Source organism: Lissotriton helveticus, chromosome 8 (assembly GCF_964261635.1).
Source record: "Lissotriton helveticus chromosome 8, aLisHel1.1, whole genome shotgun sequence".
In the NCBI taxonomy this organism is placed as follows: Eukaryota; Metazoa; Chordata; class Amphibia; order Caudata; family Salamandridae; genus Lissotriton; species Lissotriton helveticus.
Window position 1 is genome coordinate 1140847781 of NC_136069.1, and position 21808 is coordinate 1140869588.

Sequence of the window (21808 nt, forward strand, 5' to 3'; positions counted from 1 at the left end):
CACGCTCATGTTTTTCTAGGAAGCCTTTCTCCATGTTGGGAACATACTGACCTTAATGTTCGCATTGTTGATTTGTTATTGGCGGTTGCCTTTCAGCAAATTACAGTCAATTGGAAATCTACGTCAAATATTACGTTTAAGGCCTGGTGGTATAATGTGTGTCATAACCATAGACTGGATACTGCCTTTGTTTTCCCTCCACAAATGGCTACTAAGCGTGCTGAGCTATGGCTCCCAATCACCTCGTATTTAGATAATTGTACTGCTCGTTCTTTCCGTCCTACTCCTGCTCAGCAGGAAGTTCCTAAACCCCCCTGATACCCTTGTAATTTCTCTTATGTTAGCTAATTCAATTCATTGCATTGTTCTATTTGCTTTTTCTCGCATTGCATTTTCTTGTATTGTATATTCCTGATTTTCCATGATTTGTTTTTATACCATGTATTCCTTCTGCCCCATTGTATTGCTCCTATATTCTTGTACTATTTTTTCATCGTATAATTCCCCTTCCCTTTTCTCCCCCCTCTCCTTTCCCTACGGTACCTGTTCATTTTTGTACTTTATCATGCATTTCTTTCAATAAAATTCTTTGAACTGAAAAAAAAAAAAAAAAAAGAGCCCACCGATAAAAGAGGAAATCCAGCCAGAGAGCATAAAACTCCAATTATCTTCATCACACACAATAGATACCCTGCCTGGTTGATGAACCAGTATGAAATGGCAATATGATGAACAATGTCGCGTTTTACAGCGCATGAAAGAAATGTAATAGCCAAACAAAATGGGCCATCTGCATCGTAGTTACACCTTCTAAGACTCCCGTGTAAGTTACCAAGTCTTTTCCTCCACCCATCACAGTGCATAAGACAAATTACACAAAGACGACGAGTGAAGGTTCGGATTGGGGACCATTATTCACCGCGCAGACATTTTATAAACGAGTAGGTGTTAATTAATATTTTGCACCAAACAGGAGTCTATTTTCAAACCATTGTTAAAGTTTCATTGCAAGAACAGCATGAAAATTAATTTTGCAATCAAAATAAGTGCCCACGTAATTGAAAAAGGAATATAAACCCATACCTGTGTAACCATTCACAAAGATTGCTACGCCACTGAAGAGAGCAGATGCCGCACCATCTGTTTGCTGCTGCTTTGGTGCATCGGATCTAAACTGTACTTCTAGTTTCTGTACCTTGGCAGCCATATATCCACCCTAAAAAGTAGAAAAGGACATCACAGGAAGCATATTTTTATTCTGTTGCTTTATGTCACAGTTAGGTCAAAAATGAAGAGTTATGAGAGAAAAAAAAACTAGTTATGTCCATAAATATCCCTTCACAAAAAGAAGAAAGTCTCTTGGCACGTGCAGCAATAACCTGTTCATTGCCCAGGACATGGTCCATAGACATTATTTTCAGTAGCAGTCAAGGCTGATTCAAATTTGATTTGTGAAGAGAGAGGGGGGGGGGGGAGAGAGAGAGAGGGGGGGAGAGGGGGGGAGAGCGAGAGAGGGGGGGAGAGCGAGAGAGAGGGGGGAGGGAGAGAGAGAGGGGGGGGGGAGAGAGAGGGGGGGAGAGAGAGGGGGAGAGAGAGAGGGAGGGAGAGAGAGAGAGAGAGAGAGAGAGAGGGGGAGAGAGAGGGAGGGAGAGAGAGAGAGAGAGAGAGAGAGGGAGAGAGGGAGAGAGAGAGAGAGAGAGAGAGAGAGGGAGGGAGGGAGGGAGGGGAGACAGAGAGAGAGAGAGAGAGAGAGAGAGAGCAATTTAAACAGAGTGTGTGTGTATATTGACTGAAAAAAACGAATATTAAGGTGACATTATAGTTAGTTGAAAGTGACCTTTAAAAATACCATCTAAACTAAAAGGTTTTTAAAAAACACTGAAATTCTATTGTGATAATTATCTGAAGTAACTATAACTCACGCCTCCCCATGCAGAGTGATGTCATCAAAGATGTAATTTTAGATGTCGTCTTCACTATAAATTCACTTTAACCTTTGGTCTTTCAGGGAATTTCTAAGTATTTCTTTAAATGTAAAGTAAGGTGTTATCATACCCAAATATAACGTCACTTTAACCTTTGGTTTTTCAATGAATTTCATAGGTTTTAACAAAGAGGAACAATGTAAACTGGTGTCATTTTAAGTTTGGTAACCCTACTGGCTTAGTCAAAAGGGCAGAACCCCAAATTATAAAAGGTATACAAATGTTTTTAACATGGAATCAGTCAGCACATCCCTATTGGATTTGTCAATAGGCACCACAATATGTTGTCATTAACCAGAATATAATATTTTCCTTATAAAAACATACATGGCAAGGAATAATAATTGTCCCACAAATATTCAAAATAAAGCCGTTAAATTAAAGCCATACACTTGTGTTGGAGTCTTTAACACTTTTCAGACCCAATAAACTCTGCCACAGAACTGGAGCTGGCTCCGCTCTGACCTACCATCATCACGAAGGGGAGACTGAAGCCAAATTAAGCCTGCCAACCCAGTAAATGCTAACGACAATCTTCAGCTCTGTTCTTGGAATGTGGAGGGCTTAGCTACTAAAATGGAAGACCCGATACAGTACCAAAAAAAGTTGACATGATAGCTCTCCTGTAGACATTGACCATGACGAGTATTCCACTTATCGGGTTTGTGGAGCATCAGGTCGGAGCACAGAAATCAAGCAAATATGGCAAGGCCAAAGGAGGTTTATTGGTCTACATCAGTTCAAGCAGAGCCATAAAAATCTTTGGTTACGCTAGACCCATGGATACGGGCACTAGTTCTGGATGGGTTGTCCTGTCACACGGTATCCCCCTTGATGCTAGTTAACGCTTACATCACCCACAAAGGCAAAGAGACCTCGTTAGAGAGGCTGATTGACCAACTAATCAACTTGAAAAGCGAGTATGTGATATCAAACTTTCTAGTACCTGGAGATTTCAAATGAACCTCTTCGAAAAGCACAAAGAATCTCCACAGGAAGAGGTAAGAAGTGCCTTGACTGGCATATTACCAGAGCAAATCTATCCAGGGACAAGAAGCCCAGACAAAATAGGTTGAAGATTGCTAAGAGTCTGTGAACATGAAGGGCTGGCAATCCTGAACGGGATTTTCCAGGGGGACATTTCACCAGCAAAGGCCTGGGCCTCAACCAAGTCAGCATCATAGACTACACCATGGTGAGTCTCAACATATAAAACAGGGTTGTGTACTTCAGGATTAAGAATTGCTCTGAAAGCGACAACTAGCCTAAAAATGTATGTATAGGAACCAAGCACTCTAGACTCATCCCTGTAGGAGTTGTGATCGAACAAGCCAATACCGAAAACCTTAAGTGGCAAAGATGGGACTATGATAACATCCAAGACATAGCCCCTAGGTTACTAGAAGTATTGGAAACCACTGTGAGGAACAAACCAGACCCAGTAAGCGCTTGGACGTCATTCACAGACCAAATAGTGGCAATATATCCATCCAAAAGCTCACAGACAAGTATGGTCATCAGGTACAGCAGAAAGACCAGACTACCTAAAAACATAAGCTTTGTCAAATCGAGAATTAGTCGAACTCTGAGGCAAATAAGGATGCACCCCTGAAACAACCTGTTAATTAGAAGAATGAGGGAGTATCGTAGAAGACTTAAAAAAAAAGAGGTATGGCCCCTAAAAAGAAGCAGTGATGAGAGCTTCTTGGTTAAGCTTATAGGTGCCACGAAAAGTAAAGAATCAAGCACTTTCTGAAGGATCATCAACGATCAAGAAAAAGGCCTGCCACCGCCAATATCAATAAATTTGCCTGGGTGGAGTTCTTTAAAAGCTCATGTTTCAACACACCCAGTAAGAGGGGCAAGCCCAGAACCTGAGGACCTGGAAATCCCTACAGAAAGCCACCTTCCGCTCGAACTCGAGGGACTAAGTTACTCAATCTATGCCATCATTAAAGTGATATATGGGTCACGCTCCAACTGTGCACCAGGCCCCAACAGCATCCCACAAGCCATATTAAAACATCATACTAAAGTGATATCAATAAGAAGTGCATCATCGGACAGGGCTGGTGGAGGCTTAACGGCCAGCCGACAGAAGAAGTAAACTGCTATAGATATCTAGGAGTTAAAATAGACTCAAAGGCCTCCAATGCCTCCCAAAAAGATATGATCAAGGTAAAAGCCACAGCTTTGAACTTCGCATTCGTAGCCCTTATAAAAAAACTGAGGGGCCACTCTCTGATGTCACTTCCAACTATGATTAAAACCAAACTTCTACCAACATTAGCATACGGCAGTGAACTGATGCTTGGGCTTGATACAAAACTTCTGGATTCCCTTCAGATCAGAACGCACAAGCTCGTCTTTCAACTTCCAAGAGCAGCATCCCCAACTTAAGTAAGGACTACTACATTTGGGCCGAAATAAACTCGCAGACAGGAGCGGTACATTTCAAGAACTACTTTGAGGAGTATATTGATATTCTGGGTCTTGGAAAGCTGTAGCAATTGTCAACAACTCTGGCTGTATTTAAAAAAAAAAATAAGTACATGAATGAATCCAGATGATAAGGCGACTGGAGGATAAAAGCGACCTTGCAAAGCAGTCACATGGGTGACTGGGCCTAAATTCTTAAACATATATTCTGGAGCAACATTATCTGGGGGTCAGCTGCTCAATTAACACCAAGAAAAAGCTCATGACTTTGAGACCAGGGTCTTTTCCGACCTTAGATTATACCCCAAAGTGGATCAAAACGAGGATTGCAATGAGCAAAAGACGATGCCTGTGCAACTCAGTTGATAAAACGTTTATACATTATTTTTGCATTAGTCCGCATTGAACCACCAATGGGCCTTGCTACAAAAAGAGCTAAGGGTTCTGTGAATTTAGAGTTGCAGGAAAGCTGTTTGAATCCCTTTCCACAGGAAACCTCATGCTGCTGAACATCTGCATAGCCCAATTCTTTGACATCTTGAAGAACGAGGTAGCAGCCACAGCACAGACTAATGGGGTCGGGCAATAGGGGACACTCTGAGGAGGACAGCAGCTCCAGAGCATTATTCACTTAAGAATAAATCTGCAAAATTGCATTGCGAACATCACCTTTTATGAACCTTTGGAATCTTATTACTAAATTAAGACCTCTTAATATGAAAAAATGGGATACAAGCACGTAACGACCAGCCTGTCTTGGAAATGAATGTGGCATTGGTATGACTGTGTAAGGAATCTTACTTTTTATGAATGCTTCACATTTTATTTCCCTCTTAAGGCTTTTTTTAAAGACCACAAATATGAAATTATTATGACAATTTTTTTAAAATGCTGTGGTTATTGTTAATCGATAGATTTTATTGGTAGTGTAAAGGTTTTAATTAACTATGCACTTTTATAAATAAAATAAAACAATTGCTAATTTTTTGTAGCAGACATACTGCTACAAAGGTCTCTGCTTTCCGCACAAGGTTTGTTATGATACTAATTTACTGTACACTGCACTCACAGTAAGGTTTTGATCATAACGTGCACCCCTCTTAAAACCTCGCTTCTGAACCAACTAGTTAAACCCAGGTGCGCTCTGTTTTTTAGCAGGCAGACACTCACTTAGACATCCAGTCACTCGGTCAGTCAACTCTGGCTCAGTTTGCCAATCGTACTCACTCAGCAAACTACAGTCTGAACTCAGATGAATGTCCACTTTACTAAGTTATGAATATGCACTTCTTTTTAGCCCTACATATGGTTAGGTTGAAGAGCTAAGTACAATAAATATTATACCTCTGTCCCCCTCCTGCCAATACAGAATGTGGTCAGAATGAGAAAGCCTTTGATAATTACACTGGGGATGCTCTGACAGTAACCTGGGAAGAGAAGGTGCCTCTTGCCTGGGAAGAACCCACCAGATTGTGATTTGACTATGGCCAGCGCAGAATGCCATGTAAATGGTACCACTTTCCCAAATGACGAAAGGAATCCAGCATTCGACTGAGGCTCATGTGAAATGGCACAGGGAGTGATTCCCTTTGGCCTGTGCAAAATGGCAGGAGGACGGGGTTCCCTGAGGTCTGTGAGAAAAGAACATGGGAGGGAAGCATTAGAATGGCTTGTGTACCTCTGGAGGGTTCCACTATGTCATGCGTGAAATGGTCTACTGAATGGAGGTATACACGGCAATCTGTGCGGAATGATAGGGAGGTGGCTTAAGTGGAAAGGCCACCCTATGCCAGGTGATGCAATAAAAAAATGTAAAGACTTGTGACATGGCACTGTTTTAAATCTGTGCTGCTGGTTGATCCTTAGTGCAGACCCAGAATTGAGAGGATTCTGACGGTAGACGGTTGGGTTGCTCATCTCACTTATCTCCTAGTAGTACAAGAAGGTTATGACTCATGACCCTATGCTGGAACCGGCTGCTTCAAAGACAAAGTGTACACATGCAGAAACATTTTACATCACTTTTGATTACAAAGCAGTGCACACTGAAAGTGTTGCAAGCAATATGTTGCAGAGGGCTTTAAACTCTGGAAAGAAAAACATTTCTCCATCCCAACTTTAAAGTCTCTGAACATCTGCAGATCAAAATTGCTCAATTTACATTTGCAGTAACCGGCACCACGGGGATCATATTTGAGATGCCTCTGGAATCCCAAAACATTAGGGGCAATTGATGTGCTATTTACTATTATAATAACCTCTGCCATCAGAGACATTAGTAAACTCAAATGGAAAAATATGCACGGGTGTAGGTCACTTAACAGTAGGCAGCCACTAAAATATCCTCACAAGGTTTATTTTTTGCGAAAAGTTTACAACTGATGTGGTTATGAAAACTGCAGTAGGTTCTCTCAAATAAAAATTCAAAACACTTCACTCTCTCTCTCTCTCCATTAATGCTGCCTTAGGGCCTAATTACCAGTCGCACAGAACAATCGCAGTTATTTACCCACCCCTGGTATTACTGTCACCAGGGGTCCCATGAATTTCGCGACGAAAATAATGGGATTTCCAAGATTTTGGGAAATAAAGTGGCAATAGCTGTGTTTAACGCCGCGCGGCCAGCGAGTTTCAAACAGAGATTCCAACTGATTTTAACAGTAGTAATGTCTATATGGAACACCACAACTTGCTATCCTGACAGGGCCAGTAACTAACTCCTGTTGTCGCTCACAGATAGGTCTTTATAGTGTACAGGGAATCATCCTTAACTGTGGCAGGCCTTTGAGGCAATCCAAAAGAGTCCACAAACAAGAAGAGAAAGTGGAAAGATACATTAAAAAGGAAGAGATCTGTTTGGAATGATAAATCAGATATACTATATTATCAACAATTCACCATTGACATAGTTATATACGATTTCTAAAAGAAAAGCTTAGATCTGAACATAAAAAACAAAAAAAGGTTACTTGGTTTTGGTATTGAGAGAGTATGTCAATGGAACGATGTTTGTTTTCAGGCACAGCAGCGAGAAATGGAACAAGTTTCGCACTGTAACTAACTCACTCGTATGAATTAGAAATGTCGCCGCCATGTTGCACCTTGCTTCCAGAATAGCGGTAGGGTCACTCAAAGCATTGCCCGATTCATTGTAAGCTAGACAGAGGCAGCTGGAATAAACAGGCAAGCCAGACTAGGAAAGGCAATATTGAGCTTCCACAACAACGAAACACACAGAGAAAAAAATTAATTTGATATAAATGATACCAGATTGGTTTTCTAATCACTTACCTGTCCTTCCCAACCATCTTGCTCGCTAGCTCGTTTTCTCCATCCACCTCGGCGCATTCTGACGTTTCTGTTTTCAGGGAAAGAGGGAAATAACAGGCACCTTAGTTTGCGGTGAAACCAGGGAAAACACGCTCCCACCCCACCCAATAAGATTTACGAAAGCTTTACAAAATCTACGAAAGTTTTCCAACCAGTTCCGCAAATTTAACATGCCCTTTGAGGAAGCCTCACATATCTCGAGTCAGAAACACCAAAGCATCCAAAACGAGCACTAAATCTTGCACTACAGTTGTATTAGCTACAGGAACGCCATGCAACTTCTCGGAGACAGGACTGCCATAAAGAACTGTTAGAAAGAAAAGAAAAAATTGAGCATGGGCGTAGTGACTAGAGATGTAGGTCTTCTGGCACCAAAGCATCCTCCTCTATCCTTCTGCTATCATTCCAAATCCAAACGACTGACTAACCTATCCACCACTTAAAATGTACTTGCATGTTTCACTATACCAATTCAACACTAATCCTCTATGGGTCCCGGAGTAGCGTGCTACTCGCCGAAAAAGCGTTTGGACGCTTCGTCAGGGGTAGTAAGCGCTATATAACTGCAATTACAACACAATATAATACAGTGAAATCCAATTATAGCTATATTTAGGCACCCATTCAGGGAACAAGGGGTCCCATTTTCATTGCTTACACCAGTGCATGGCACCCTTGCGATCCACTGCTATGCACTGGAATTCAGGGGCCTGGCATACTTCACTTACAGGTCAAATACTGCACAGTGAAGGATTCTTTCTTGCAGGTTTCGGCTGACCATTTCACTTGCTAAAACAATCGTTGAAAAAGCCAGTTGGTTTCGCCGTTGGAACCTACTGGGTTGGCCAAATTGCTTCTGGCAATGCTGTGTAGCATAGGACCCTGTGCAGGATTGTCAAAATACAAAAGGGAAGCTTTTAAAATGCCCACAAGAAGTCGTTAACAGTCTGGTAGGCTTTGACCTAAAAAGGGACTTATCCAAGCTGTGAGTGAGCAGTGCACAAAGTGTACGACAGACCTTGTTGAGAGTACACTGAGGGGTGCATGGGGTGATTCCCCCCTCCTGTTCCCAACCATAGGCCACCAAACCCTGAAACTGGGCGTCCTGTGATGAGCACACTGCTGTCCCTAGTATCAGAAATTCTTAAGTGCGTACTCGCGGACAGCCTTAAGTATGCAGGGTCAGGGACGCTTGAGATGGCGAAAGGCCACTAATAATAGCGAGACTGGAGGTTGACACCATGAAATGGCGACGGGTCCCTTGAGAATAAAGTGTTCATGTAGCAGATTAGGAAAATCCAGTAGGGAGAAAACTGAGTCTGGATGGTGTGGTAGGGTGGGTGGGGTGACTGGCCACTGCTATTGGACTGCCACATGCACGCTTATACTATGAAATATGATAACCAAGACGCAACAAACAGAGACAAGCAACAGGTATTCTTCAAAACACACCATACAGAGTTTCCGATGTGTTTTTCAGGAAAGTGGAGGGCCTGGTTATGCCACTCCTATAGAATGGTGGGCCAGCAAGAAATTCTCTAATTAAACTAACTTGAGTGGTATACAAAAGAGGGGGAGGAGGGGGGTCATCTCCCTCTCAGATATCTGTAAATAATATTGGGAAATTCAGCTGGGAGGTAATAAGTGACTGTGCATGTCCGCTGGATGAGCAGTTTTCTCGATAAGACAGACATTTTACGTTACCAAAGCGTTACCCATCAACCAGACATAAAATATTTTTTTTTAAATGCAAGACATTCGATATATACAATGGCGGCAATACAGGTTTGGCGAACTGTAAATAAAATCAAGGGATGGGAAAAGCCACTGACAAAAGGCACACCACCTGGACTGGGGTTTACTGAAGGACGTGAGGAAAAAAATGAGACTTCACCGGAATCAATACAATAGGGGATGTGTGGGGGAGGCTGGATTAAAGTAATTTAATAACCTGCAACAAAAATATCAAAGGGCCTGGGGTGGAAATATTATGTTTTTCCCCAATTCAGAAATGCTTTTCCTGTTGGAAATGAAGAGTGGACTGAGGTATTCAGTATCCACGGGCAGTGGCAATAAAATTAGGCTTAAAAAGTATACAGTTGCGAATCCTTCATAGAAGTTATTACACAAGAAAACACATGTTAAAATTCTGCCATACTTTTCAGTTTTAACCCTGAGAAGATGTGGTCACAGGGGGACATTCATGCATATACTCTTGGACTGCCCTCAATGTTCTGGGACAGAGTGACAACATACCTACAGAGGTCCTTAGTTAATATATATTACCTTAACCGCACAACTAGCAATTTTAGGGCTTTAGGGTGATGATGCGTTTAGATATTGGGTTACTGGCTGATTGGGTGTGAGCCCTGCTCAAGCAGCAACAACCATTCTAATCAGGGTAAGGCACAAGCAAACCCCAAATTAACCTGTACTCACCCTCTGGTAGTTTGGCATAGAGCAGTCAGATTTAACTTAGAGGCACTGTGTAAAGTATTTGTGCAACACTTCAAACAGTAAAGCAGCAAAAACACCACACAAAAAGATCCCACTCCAACTTAAACAAATAGAGCACAATTTCAAAAATACTACAAGACCAAAACTCCAATCAGTCGAACCGGAGATATACATTTTTATAGAATAAACTGCAATATAGGGCCTAAAAGCACAAAGCGCCAGCTGGTCGCACTGGACCGGGTCAAAGTCAAAAGTTCAAGGCAAACACAATGGAGCGCGGGTCAGATGCAGTCCCAGATTAGTCCTGCTGGAGGTTTACCTTTTCAAGTTTTGTGCCAAGAGACCCGTTCCCGTTGAAGAAAATTCACAGGGAGCAAGAAAAGCGTAATTGGCGGTGGCCAGCGTGGCGCAGGGAGGGGGCCTGGTGTTGCGGACGCGTGGGCTGCTACTTGTGTTGGCGGTCATCCGTGGCGATCAATGGTTGCTGGGCTAAGATACCGGTTCAAGGTGGCTCTTGCTGATTTTCAGTGCAAGCAGCACTGCTCCTGTGCGAACGAGTTCGGAAGCGGTCGCAAGGAGCCAAAAAGCTTGAATTTCAAAGCTCAAAAGCCATACCAAGGGTCCAGGACCTGAGGGGAACCTCTTGGGAGTCAGGAACTTGCTGTAGACGGGTCCAGGAGCTGTGGGTAGCCTATTATGTCACTGTAGCTCAGATCAGGAGGCCAGCAGTCTAGCCCTTTGAGTCACTCTGGGGTCCTGGGTTCAAGATGAGTTTCAGGTCCAGTTCTTCCTCCCTCGACAAGAGGACAGCAGGTCATCACAACATGGCAGCAGCTCCTTCAGGGTAGCAGTCCAGTAGAGTGGCAGTCCTTGTAGCAGCACAGCAGTCCTTCTTCCTGGCAGAGTATCCTCAGGTCAAGAGGTGTGGTGGTGGTGGTAGTGCCTTTGAAGTGTGGAGAAGCTTCTAGAGGCATGCTTTTGAAGTGCACAGATGTCCTGCCTTTCCTGTCCTGACTTCAGACTCACTACAGAGGGTATGCAGCCCTTTATGTGGATACAGGACACAGCCTTTTCAGGTGTATGTGCGGCTGGGCCCAGCTCCTCCTCCTGTCCTGCCAGTGATGACCAATCCAGTCTCACCTAAGAACTCACTGTGTATGGCTGTCCAAAAGGAATACACAAAGTCTGACTGCTAAATACCCCAGTCGTGTGACTAGATACAGGCTGTAGGCATGAAATGGCTAAGGCAAAAAAATGCCAACATTCTCAAATTGGGATTTACAGAATTATAATTTAAAATCTGACTTTACCATAAGTTAGGATTTTAAATTAGGATTCCAGAGACACCAAACATGAATCAATTATCTCTTCCCATTTGTAAATTACACTTATAAAATGTAATAAGGCAACTTCAATGTTATCCTACGGGAAAGATAGGCCTTGCGGTAGTAAAAAACGAACTTAAGAGTTTTTCACTACCAGGGCACCTAAAACTTACAAGTACATGTTCTACTTTTTAAATATACTGCATCCTATCCTCTGGGCTGTCTAGGGCTTACCCAGGGGTGACCTATGTGTATTAAAGTGAAAGGCTTTGGCCTGGAAAAAGGTTTACTTTGCCAGGTTGATATGGCAGGTTAAAACTGCATGCACAGGATCTGTAATGGCAAGCCGGAGACATGTTTAAAGGGCTACTTAGGTGGGTGGCACAATCAGTGCTGCAGTCCCACTAGTAGTATTTAATTTACAGCCCTGGGCACTTGTAGTACCACTTTACTGGGGACTTGCATGTAAATTAAATACGCCAACTGGGTATAAGCCAATGTAATGTTTTAAGGAGAGAGCAAAAGCAGTTTAGGACTCATTAGAAGTGGAAAAGTGCACAGAGTCGTAAAGCCAACCAAAACTCAGCAAAAAGGAAAGGAGGAAGGCAAAAGGTTTGGGAATGACCCTGCAGAATGGGCGCTTTTCAACCATGTGCCACCAAAATACACATAATTGTTATGCTAACTGGGAAGGATAGTGGAAAAGAGAGACACAGCAATGTTATGGACTACGACATCCCAGGATCCCAACTAAAATCACACAACTGACGGAAAATAAAGATTGGTTTATGGGGTGGAGAAGACAATATATAAAAGTATGTGAATGCCCCAAAATGTTTGAAATAATATGGAAGCCATGGAAAGAACAGATAGGGTACCAATAATAATATCTTTATCATATAATAAATGGTGCTGAGTGATAGTAAAGCATTAATGAGAGGTGTAGCATTGACAACATCAGGGGGTTGGCCAGGGACACTGGGCATATATTTATGGAGAGATCTATGACAATACCTGGTTGTGACACTGTTTGTGGTACTAATGCTTTTGTGACCTATAGAAATATTTGTTTTAATATTTCACAAATTCTATGGGTTTAATAAAAAACGAATACAAATATTCTTTTTAAAATGGAGGCCAGTTTGAGCTTTGTGATAGCATGGAAAAGTTCAGACTGGATGATTTCTAAGAATGGAGCACAGAAAACTTTCAATTTCAAATATGTAGCACCTTGATGTATTGCAAATTGCATGGAATTCAGAACCAGACCGAACACTTTGTTTCTGTTTTCCCTTTAAGATCCCATGTAATTAGTAGTTTGAGACAATTGTACAAGCTGCCTGTTTTGACACAAACCTGTGCCACTCGGTTTGGGCAGGAAACCAATACCGGTGCTACCAAAAACATTTATAAAGCCACATTTAAAACTTTGTACCTAGAAGTATGAGTACCAGCTACAATGACAGCTTTCATAGCTGGGTACTGGCAGTCCATCCAGCTCTAAAACTAGCCCTCTAGCCTGCAGCTCACTGGGAAAATCCCAGAGAGGCAGAATGACACTGTAGAGTGTAGACTTAAGAACCCTATCACATTACACCATATGTAGCACTTTTGCTGTTATGTTCTGCACTGTATATTTAAGATCAATTCTAGGTCAGGACTTGAGGCTCAGATTATGCTTCTCTTTCATTTTATTACTCAGCAGCCTAATCAATAACACTGCAGTGAAAGGCTACAAATCCCATGAGACTTTGCAGTGAAAGGCAAGACAACAACCATAGAGCGAGTCCCATATAATTAGCACCAAGGAAAAGCACTTTCTCTTTCCTCACTGCTCAGCAGCCAGATAAGTGCCTTTCTTGATGCCTTAGGTGCATATTAAATAATGTCGGTGGTTATCGCAATTGTTGGGTGGTTGTATTGACATTAAGTGTTGTAGGTCATTCCCCCTCTGTTGAACGAGCACAATAGTGTGCCTCTGGAAGCTCCCTGCCCCAGCGCACTGTGGGAGCAAGCTGACGCCGCTAGGGACGTTGGGTAAAAGTCACCTAAACCGTGCTGCTGTTCGCCGGTTACAAAAAACAGTGGTCCCTACTCGTGGACACAATGGTATACTGAGCTAATAATCACACACCTGATAAGTGTTATGTCTTTTGTCCAGCTGGACAAGGAATTTATTTAACAATTTTCTTAATAAAAACTGAATGAACACATTAATAACAAGTGGGCACAGCCGTGAACCACAACATTCAGACAAAACAACGAACAGAATGGTAAAAGGAGCAAAGCAAAAATATGTCTGTGTACTTGTAGTCAGTGTTACAGACAGAGATTGTTATAACCAAACCATTGCATTTCACAATATTTTAAATGTCATATTGCATACGGGGTTTTTTTGGTCGACGACGTTTCGATGCCTAAGTTCAGCCGGTTCAGCTTGTCATAAAAATCCACATCGGGTCCTCTAGGGGGAACGTTACACACAGACGAAGCTGCCAAGCTTCAAGCAACATTCCGAATATTCCTCTGACCGCGCTCGCAGTAGCGAGTGCAGTCGCAGAATAGTCGCTAGAGGGCGCTGCATTCCTGAAATTCTTCAGCGTGTGGGGCAGAGGCGCAGCCTTCCCCTTCTGTTAACAAGGGACGATATACCTCAGTGTGCATGTGTGCGGAGCCAGTTCCCTTGACGGTCCCAGTAGCTACAGACTATTCTGCTCCAGATAAGCGGTGCTTTCATCCGCGGAGCATTTATTACATGCAGCCGTCATCCTTAGAGGGGCGAGTCCTTGCTAATCTGACAAGTATATAGCCAACAAGCATTGGCCGAAGCAAATATTGCCTTTGCACGCGTTAGTGTGTTTCTCACCACTGTTCCTCCAGTTACACCCATCTAATCAACTGATCTTCCATGGCAGGTGCATTTGGTGACTTTTGGGAGTCTGTGGAGAAGCAGAAGCTCCTTTCCATCCACGAAGAATTGGTGAATGCCATCAATGTATCCGTTGAGAGCGCATTCTCTTCAGCTCCCCTGAGTCAGAGGATTATTGAGTTAACTGTGCAATACAGTTTGCTACCCCATATTGGGAAGGCTTGAACCTACTATTGACACACATGAAGCCCCGAAGGGCAAAGCCAGAACTACCACCAAAGTTAGGGCGACCTCTCCCCCCTCTGAAGCCTTTGAAAGGCTTCGCTAGGCCTTTGCGAAGAGGCGTTCTGACGCAAGAAGGTTCCCAGCCTGGGTATACCCCCCAAGGACGATTCCTGCTCCCATCAGGGAACAGGTGACAATGCCGGTGATAGCTCTGAGACGCCTTGGAAAGGAATTCGGGTGATGAACTAGAACCAAGCAGACCGTGGCAACTGGAAGCGGCACCAAGAAACCCAGGTTGGAGGATAAGGGCGAACAGGACTCCCAGGGGGTAGCGGTTGTGCTGGACCCAGAAAACATCACCCCTATCTGTGGACTGGGTCCCCACCTTCAAGGTAATGTGATATGTGGCCATTTGCATTAGGAAGCCCATGGACCAGGAAGTACAAGAGCATCTAAGGGTGAAATGCCCTAGGCCCTCCTTGGCCAGTAATGTGGCATGCACACCTGATATCTACCCAAAAATGGCTATGTTTATTACCAAGTTATCAAGGGCCTTAAGAAGGGCCTTGACCATTCCTGTCGGTCCTACCAGGACAAAGTATTGGAGATTCTGGGCCCACTTACTAAAATCCTCAATATGGCCAAACACAACAAAGATTTCAGACACATGATTGACCCCACTATCCTTTAATGCTTGGTGTAACGGGCCATGTGCATCCTAGGTAACGCCAACTATGCCTTATTAACGGAGCATTGGCACTCGCTATTAATCAAAATTTAACCCAGACTGGATGAGTTGGCCACCACAGAAGCTGGACCGGTGGCGAAAGGGAGGGCTCTTCGGGGAACCCTTCATTAAAGAACTCTCACACTTTATGAATACAATCTTGTCGCTGGATAACGCTCAAAAATCCATCTCTAAGGTGTTCAACCAGCAGGTTTTTGGAGGGGCCGGAAGAGGTAGGGGGCGCTCCTCCGACAGGATCTTTCACAGAGTTGAGTTTAGGGGCCAACAAAGTCTCCTGGTCCATTCTATTAAGGAAGGACAACCGGTCAGCGATTCGGTATATCAACGGCCTAAGGGGGCACTCAGTTCAAGGTTCTGGCGAATCTTGCCAGACATTTTGGAATTGCCGCCCAGAGAACAAGTTGTGGGTGACAGCAGAGTATCTACCGGGGAAACTCAATCAAGCTGCAAACTGGCAGTCCAGACCCTGAAAGATTACAGTGCATGGGAACTAGATCCATTTTTGTTTCAGAGCATTATGGATCTGTGGGGCCCACGTCAAGTCGACCTCTTCGCATCCTGACTCAATAATCAACTACTGCACTTCTTAAATTGGCACCCAGGTTAGATGGCAGAAGCCACGATTGCCTTCCTGCAAGACTGGAGTCAGATTTGGAGGAACGTTTTATTTTTTATTTATTTTTAAAGTTTTATATAGCGCTAGCTCAACCCGTAGGTATCAGAGCACTTTACATACACACAGAACAACAGCAGGAGTACATTACAATTGCATAGTAAGCCTACAGTAAGGAAGCAAACCATAGATCCCAAAAAAAACAAGGGAATGAATGAATATGCAGCGGAGGAGAGAGCAAAAAGAAAGGGTGAGAACGACATCGTCCGGTCACCCACTATCCATGAAAGTCCAGGAAGAGGGGATACAACTTGGATAAGGAAGATTGGGTTAGTGGACGTTGGTCATGAAAGTATTTGTTTAGGAGATGGAGTTTCAGGTCCCTTGTGAAACAGGAGAAGGAGGGGTTGAGTCTGAGGACTCCAGGGAGAGCGTTCCATATCCTGGGAGCGTTGCCAGAGAACGATCGGTATTGGGTACTTTTCTTTTTTACTTTTGGAGGAATAGGGAGGAGTGAGTTGGTGCTTCTTCGTGTTCTGGATTGAACTGCTCTAATCAGTTTGTTGTTTAAGTAGTTCGGGGTAGGAGAGTGAAGAGTTTTGTGTGTGATGCAGGCCAATTTGTAGATACATCTCCCTTCCATCGGAAGCCAATTGAGGCAGTTGAGAGCTGGAGTGATGTGTTCAAATCTTTTAACTCCAGATACTAGTCGAGCTGACATGTTCAGCACTGCTCTTAGAGGGGCTAGGTGTGCTTAAGAAGTCCCTGTAAGTGGTGTGGCTCACTGGTTAGAGGCGGCAGACCCGGAAGCAGAGGACGGCCCGGACCAGGGTTCTATCCCCGACGCGGCAGGGTCGTGGACCACGGTCAGCGGACTCGATAATTCTCGCCTCGGTGCCTACTCTAACCAGGGATCACACTCGGCAACTCTGGGCATTAGCTTGCCTCATCTCCACAACGGCCCCCCACATACGCCGGGGATGCCTGGTTTCACCTTGGAAATACCCAGTAGGGACCATCTCACAGGGAAAGCCAGGACGGGTTCCCCAGCGGTCTACAGCGCAGAGATACTCCTTCGGGAGTCGATTCTAGCGCTTTAGAAACCCACAATTAATTAATTAATTAATTAAGGATGGCGTTTCCGTAGTCAATTTTGGAGAGAACTAGGGATTGGACCACTGTCTTGAGGTCATCATGAGGTAGAAAAGGTTTTAGTTTCTTGAGGTGTTTTAGGGCGAAAAGGGCACTTTTTGCCGAGTTTTTTATGTGGACCTCCATTGATAAGTTCTTGTCAAGGGTGATGCCTAGAGACTTGACTGAGTCGGATAGGGTAAGGGGGCAGTTTAGGGCAACCAGATTCTTGAGCCACTCTTGGATTGGGCGATGGTTACTTTTTGGAGAGAATAGGATTAGTTCAGTTTTGTCAGGGTTGAGCTTTAAGTGGTTAATGTAGAACCAAGTTTGGATCTCGGTTAGGGTAGTATTAAGGAGTTGTATGTTGCTGGGAGACTTGATCCAGAAATAGATTTGGGTGTCGTCCGCGTAAAGGTGGTAATTCACTCCGGCTTTTTTCAATAGGATTGTAAGGGGCTCCATGAAGAGATTGAAGAGGGACGGAGAGAGGATCGAGCCTTGCGGAACCCCCAGTGTAACTTTAGTTGGTTTTGAGAGACAGGAGTTAATTTTAATTTGTTGCGAGCGGTGTTGAAGGAAGGAGGTGAACCATTTTAGTACTGCGCCATTGATGCCGGACCGTTTCGACAGGGTCTCCAAGAGGGCTGGGTGGTTTACAGTGTTGAATGCCGCAGAGAGGTCGATAAGGATGAGTAGGCAGGCATCCCCTTCGTCTAGGGCCTTGTGAATGTCGTCGATGACGTTGAGCATAGCTGTTTCAGTGCTACGCCTTTTCTGAAACCAGACTGGAAGGCACCAAGGAGGTTGAACTCATTAATGTGATTATTGAGTTGGAGGAGAACACATTTCTCTAATGTTTTTGTAAAGAATGGGAGGTTAGAGATAGGTCTGAGGTTGTTAAGATCATTTGGGTGAGCTCCGGGTTTCTTGAGAATGGGTGTGATTTGTCCTAATTGAAGTGAGTCTGGACACAGCCTGAGGTGAGAGAGGCGTTGATGATTTTTGTCCAGAAAGGAGAGATGGTGTGGTTGAGTTCTTTTATGATTGTGGAAGGGAGGGGGTCCATGGTGTGGGAGGAAGGTTTTAGACTGGAAATTATATTGAAGACCTTGTTTTCCGATATTAGCTCAAAGTCGGACCAGTGCGCATTGTTTTTGAGCTGGAGGTAGGTCTGATTGTCCTTGTTAAGAGCTCTTTCCGAGTGGTCCAGGGAGGTTGAAGGGGGTCCGGTTAAGGGGGAAGGGGGGTTAGCAGTTGGTAAGAAGGATTGGTCAATTTTAGAGACTTTATTTGTGAAGAAGGTGGCAATTTCTTCACAACGCTCATTGGTGGCTTCGATATATTGAGAGGGAGTGCAATTAGTTTGGCTTTTAACAATGTTAAATAGTTCTCTTGGTCTGTTTTTTGCTAGATTTAGTTGGCTGCGGAAAAAGGATGCCTTTTCATCGAAGATGTGTTTTTTGTAAGACCCTCGAGCAGATCTAAGATGAGTTAGGTTCAGGGATGAGAGGTTTTGTCTCCAAGACCTTTCTGATTGTCTGAGTTGGCGCCGTTCATCATTCAGCTCCACGTTAAACCAGGGTTTTGATTTGGCTCTCCTCAGTTGCTTGAGTTTGAGAGGAGCTACTTGGTCTAAGACCTCTGTCATTCTTTTTTTTTTTTGAAAACTTTTTATTGATTTTATAACACAAACACAAACAACTTGCAAGGAAGAAGAAAAGAGACATCAATATACACAACGTTGCATTACATGGTGTTGGGGCGGGAAGGACAATCCAATGAGCGTTCGTTCCATCGAGAAAGAGTTACACAGTGGGGGGGGGGGCCAGAAGAAACAAATTGCAATCAGTAAACAATAGTGTGTGGAGGAACCCTCGGGTTACGGGGACATAGGTGCAACATCAGGGTCTGGGAGAGGAGAGGCACATATATCACCACGATAAGTGTTCCACTGAGTCCATATCTTTCCCCATTTCCGGGGGGTACCACGAGAAATATACACAGTTTTTTCTCTGAACATGCACCAGTCCATGTTTTGTTTCCATTTCTGAAGTCTGGGCGGGCCCTGAGCGCCCCACAATTGCGCAATGTCTCTTTTGGCAATCATGTTGCCCAAGGTCACCCACCGAAGCTGCGACACGGAGTAATCATTCGGTTCCCATACGTTCAGCAGGCATCTCCGGCATCGATCGCACCCCGGTAACCTCACTCATCACCTCGTGCACACGGGTCCAGAATCGCACTATCTCAGGGCACTCCCAGATGATATGTAAAAAGGTGCCCAGGAGACCACAGCCACGCCGACACAAACCATCCACAGAGAAGCCCATATGCACCAAACGGGGACCAGTGACATACACTCTATGTAGGATTTTAAGTTGCACAAATCTAAGGCGCGCCTGGATGGCCACCTCTTTAGGGGAGGAGATCGCCGCCTGCCAGTCCTCATCGTCCAGCTCCAGCCCATCACCAGTCCAGACCTCTCTAAGTCGAGACAGGAGGCCAGACCTGGAGTTGATTAACTTTTTATAAATAAGCGAAATCGTACTATCAGGAACATGTCCGTCCAGTACCCTGTCCTCAAGCGGGGACGACTCCGGAATCTCCACACCCGAAGGGAAGACCGAGAGCACCGCGTGGCGGATCTGTGCATAGCGAAAGAATTCGCGATCGCTCAAAGCGTACTCGGTTTTCAATTCCTCAAACGTCTTCATTCTCCCCTTGGTCCAAACATCATCAATCCTGCTGATACCAATCAAGTCCCACCTATCAAACCTCGGGACTGCCAAAGTGAGCCAAGTCTATCAGAGGCGTACAGGGGGGTGGGACGAGTCAGTTTATCAGTCCACCCAAGCGCCATGGAAGCATGTCGCTATACCTGGACGGCCGTCCTAGTGGGGCCCGTCACGTTGCGAGGGGTCAGTTTCGAGTAGAGGGCTCTATTGTAGTCGCCCCCCGGTAGCCACCATTTGTCCATCGCGAAGGCCGGATTCGGCAAAGGGCCATACATGCAATGATTTATTGCCCCCAGTTGAGACGCCCAATAATAGCGACGAATATCAGGCAAAGCAATTCCACCGTCGTACCATGGGAGCGACAATTTAGCAATGGCAATCCGGGGCCTACCCCCCCACACCAGTCGTCTCTGTAAACTCTCGACCTCACGGAAATATGTAGCCGGGACAATGTCAAGCGTGTTTTGCAATGCGTAGAGGAATCGGGGCAGTGACATCATCTTAAACAATGCCGCTCTACCCAGGGGAGAGAGAGGAAGTTTCCCCCAGGCGACCACATCCGCCCGAAGGCGCTGAAGAGGGGGCAGTAAATTACGGTCGAACCGCAGTGCAGGGCTCAGCGAGATAAAAATGCCCAGATATTTAAATCCATCTTCCACAATCGCGATAGGACAGCCGCTTGGCAGAAGGGGGGGCGGTACCCGACAGGACGTATAAACAGGACTTCGACCAGTTGATGACAAGACCTGAGTTTTTGCGGAAGGACGTCAAGACATCAAACAGCACAATGAGGGATTTACGGGGTGATGTAAGATAAAGCAGAATATCATCAGCGTAGAGAGATACACGGTCCTCAAACTCCGAATTCCATCTAATGCCATTCAGGGACGGTTCCCACCGCAACCAGGCCGCCAGCGGTTCCAAGGCAAGAGCAAACAACAAGGGGGACAGGGGACAGCCCTGTCGCGTCCCTCTGCTCAGTGCAAAGGGCGCAGAGACCCGACCATTGACCACCACCTGGGCCATGGGACCGGCGTAGAGCAATTTGACCCATCGAACGAAGTCCGAACCGAAACCAAACTTAGCAAGAACCGCCCACAAATACGGCCATTCTATTGTATCAAACGCCATCGTAGCGTCCAAGGACGCCAAGATGGCGGGCTCACGCAGCGTCTCAGCCCGCGCCAGAACTCCATGCAACCTTCGGAGGTTAAGCGCCGTGTTACGATGCGGTATAAAGCCGGATTGATCAGGGTGAACCAGGTCCCCAATAACGGACGCCAAACGTGTCGCCAGCAGCTTGGCCAGGATTTTAGGTTCCGCATTAATCAACGAAATGGGTCGAAACGAGGCGCAGCGATCCCGAGGTTTACCATCCTTGTGGATGACAACAATAGTGGCCAGCCTTTGGTCTGGCGGGAGAAACCCCACCTCCAAAGACTCAAGAAACATAGAGCGCAAATGAGGAGCTAGCGAATCCGGGCGCAATTTATATAGCTCAATGGGAAGCCCATTAGGGCCCGAGGCCTTGCCGGATCGGACCGAACGGACAGCAGCAGCAATCTCGTCCACAGTAGGCGGAGCATCCAGAGCATCCCTATCAATATCAGACAGTCGGGGAAGTGCAATATCACGCAATAACAGGTGGGAGTCCTGCTCCGATCGATCAGACACCTGGGAGTACACCTCGCGGAAATAATCGGCAAAACATGCGACAATATCAACAGGGTCCGTACAACACTCTCCATTCTCCGCAACAATCACAGGGACGACACGACTCGCACTTTCCCTCTTATCCAACCAAGCAAGCAGTTTCCCAGCCTTATCACCCACATCATACAGGCGTCCCTGCTGTTCCTGCCCCATTTCCTTAGCAGCTTCAGTGACCAGAGCTCTGTATTCATGTTGTTTCAACTCCAGTAGATGTAACCCCTCAGCGGTAACCCCA

General features: G+C 45.0%; 1 protein-coding gene across 1 annotated transcript in view; it reads right to left on the bottom strand.

Moving 5' to 3' along the window:
* REV1 (REV1 DNA directed polymerase) overlaps window positions 1-21808 on the bottom strand; it is a 411701-nt gene that overhangs the window by 321826 nt on the left and 68067 nt on the right. The window contains exons 2-3 of the mRNA XM_078658014.1: window positions 7716-7782; window positions 1084-1216 (exon numbers count right to left, since the gene is read on the bottom strand). Of these exons, the coding sequence (XP_078514140.1) occupies window positions 1084-1216; window positions 7716-7772 (190 nt within the window). The 5' untranslated portion in view covers window positions 7773-7782. The remainder of the gene's footprint in view (window positions 1-1083; window positions 1217-7715; window positions 7783-21808) is intronic.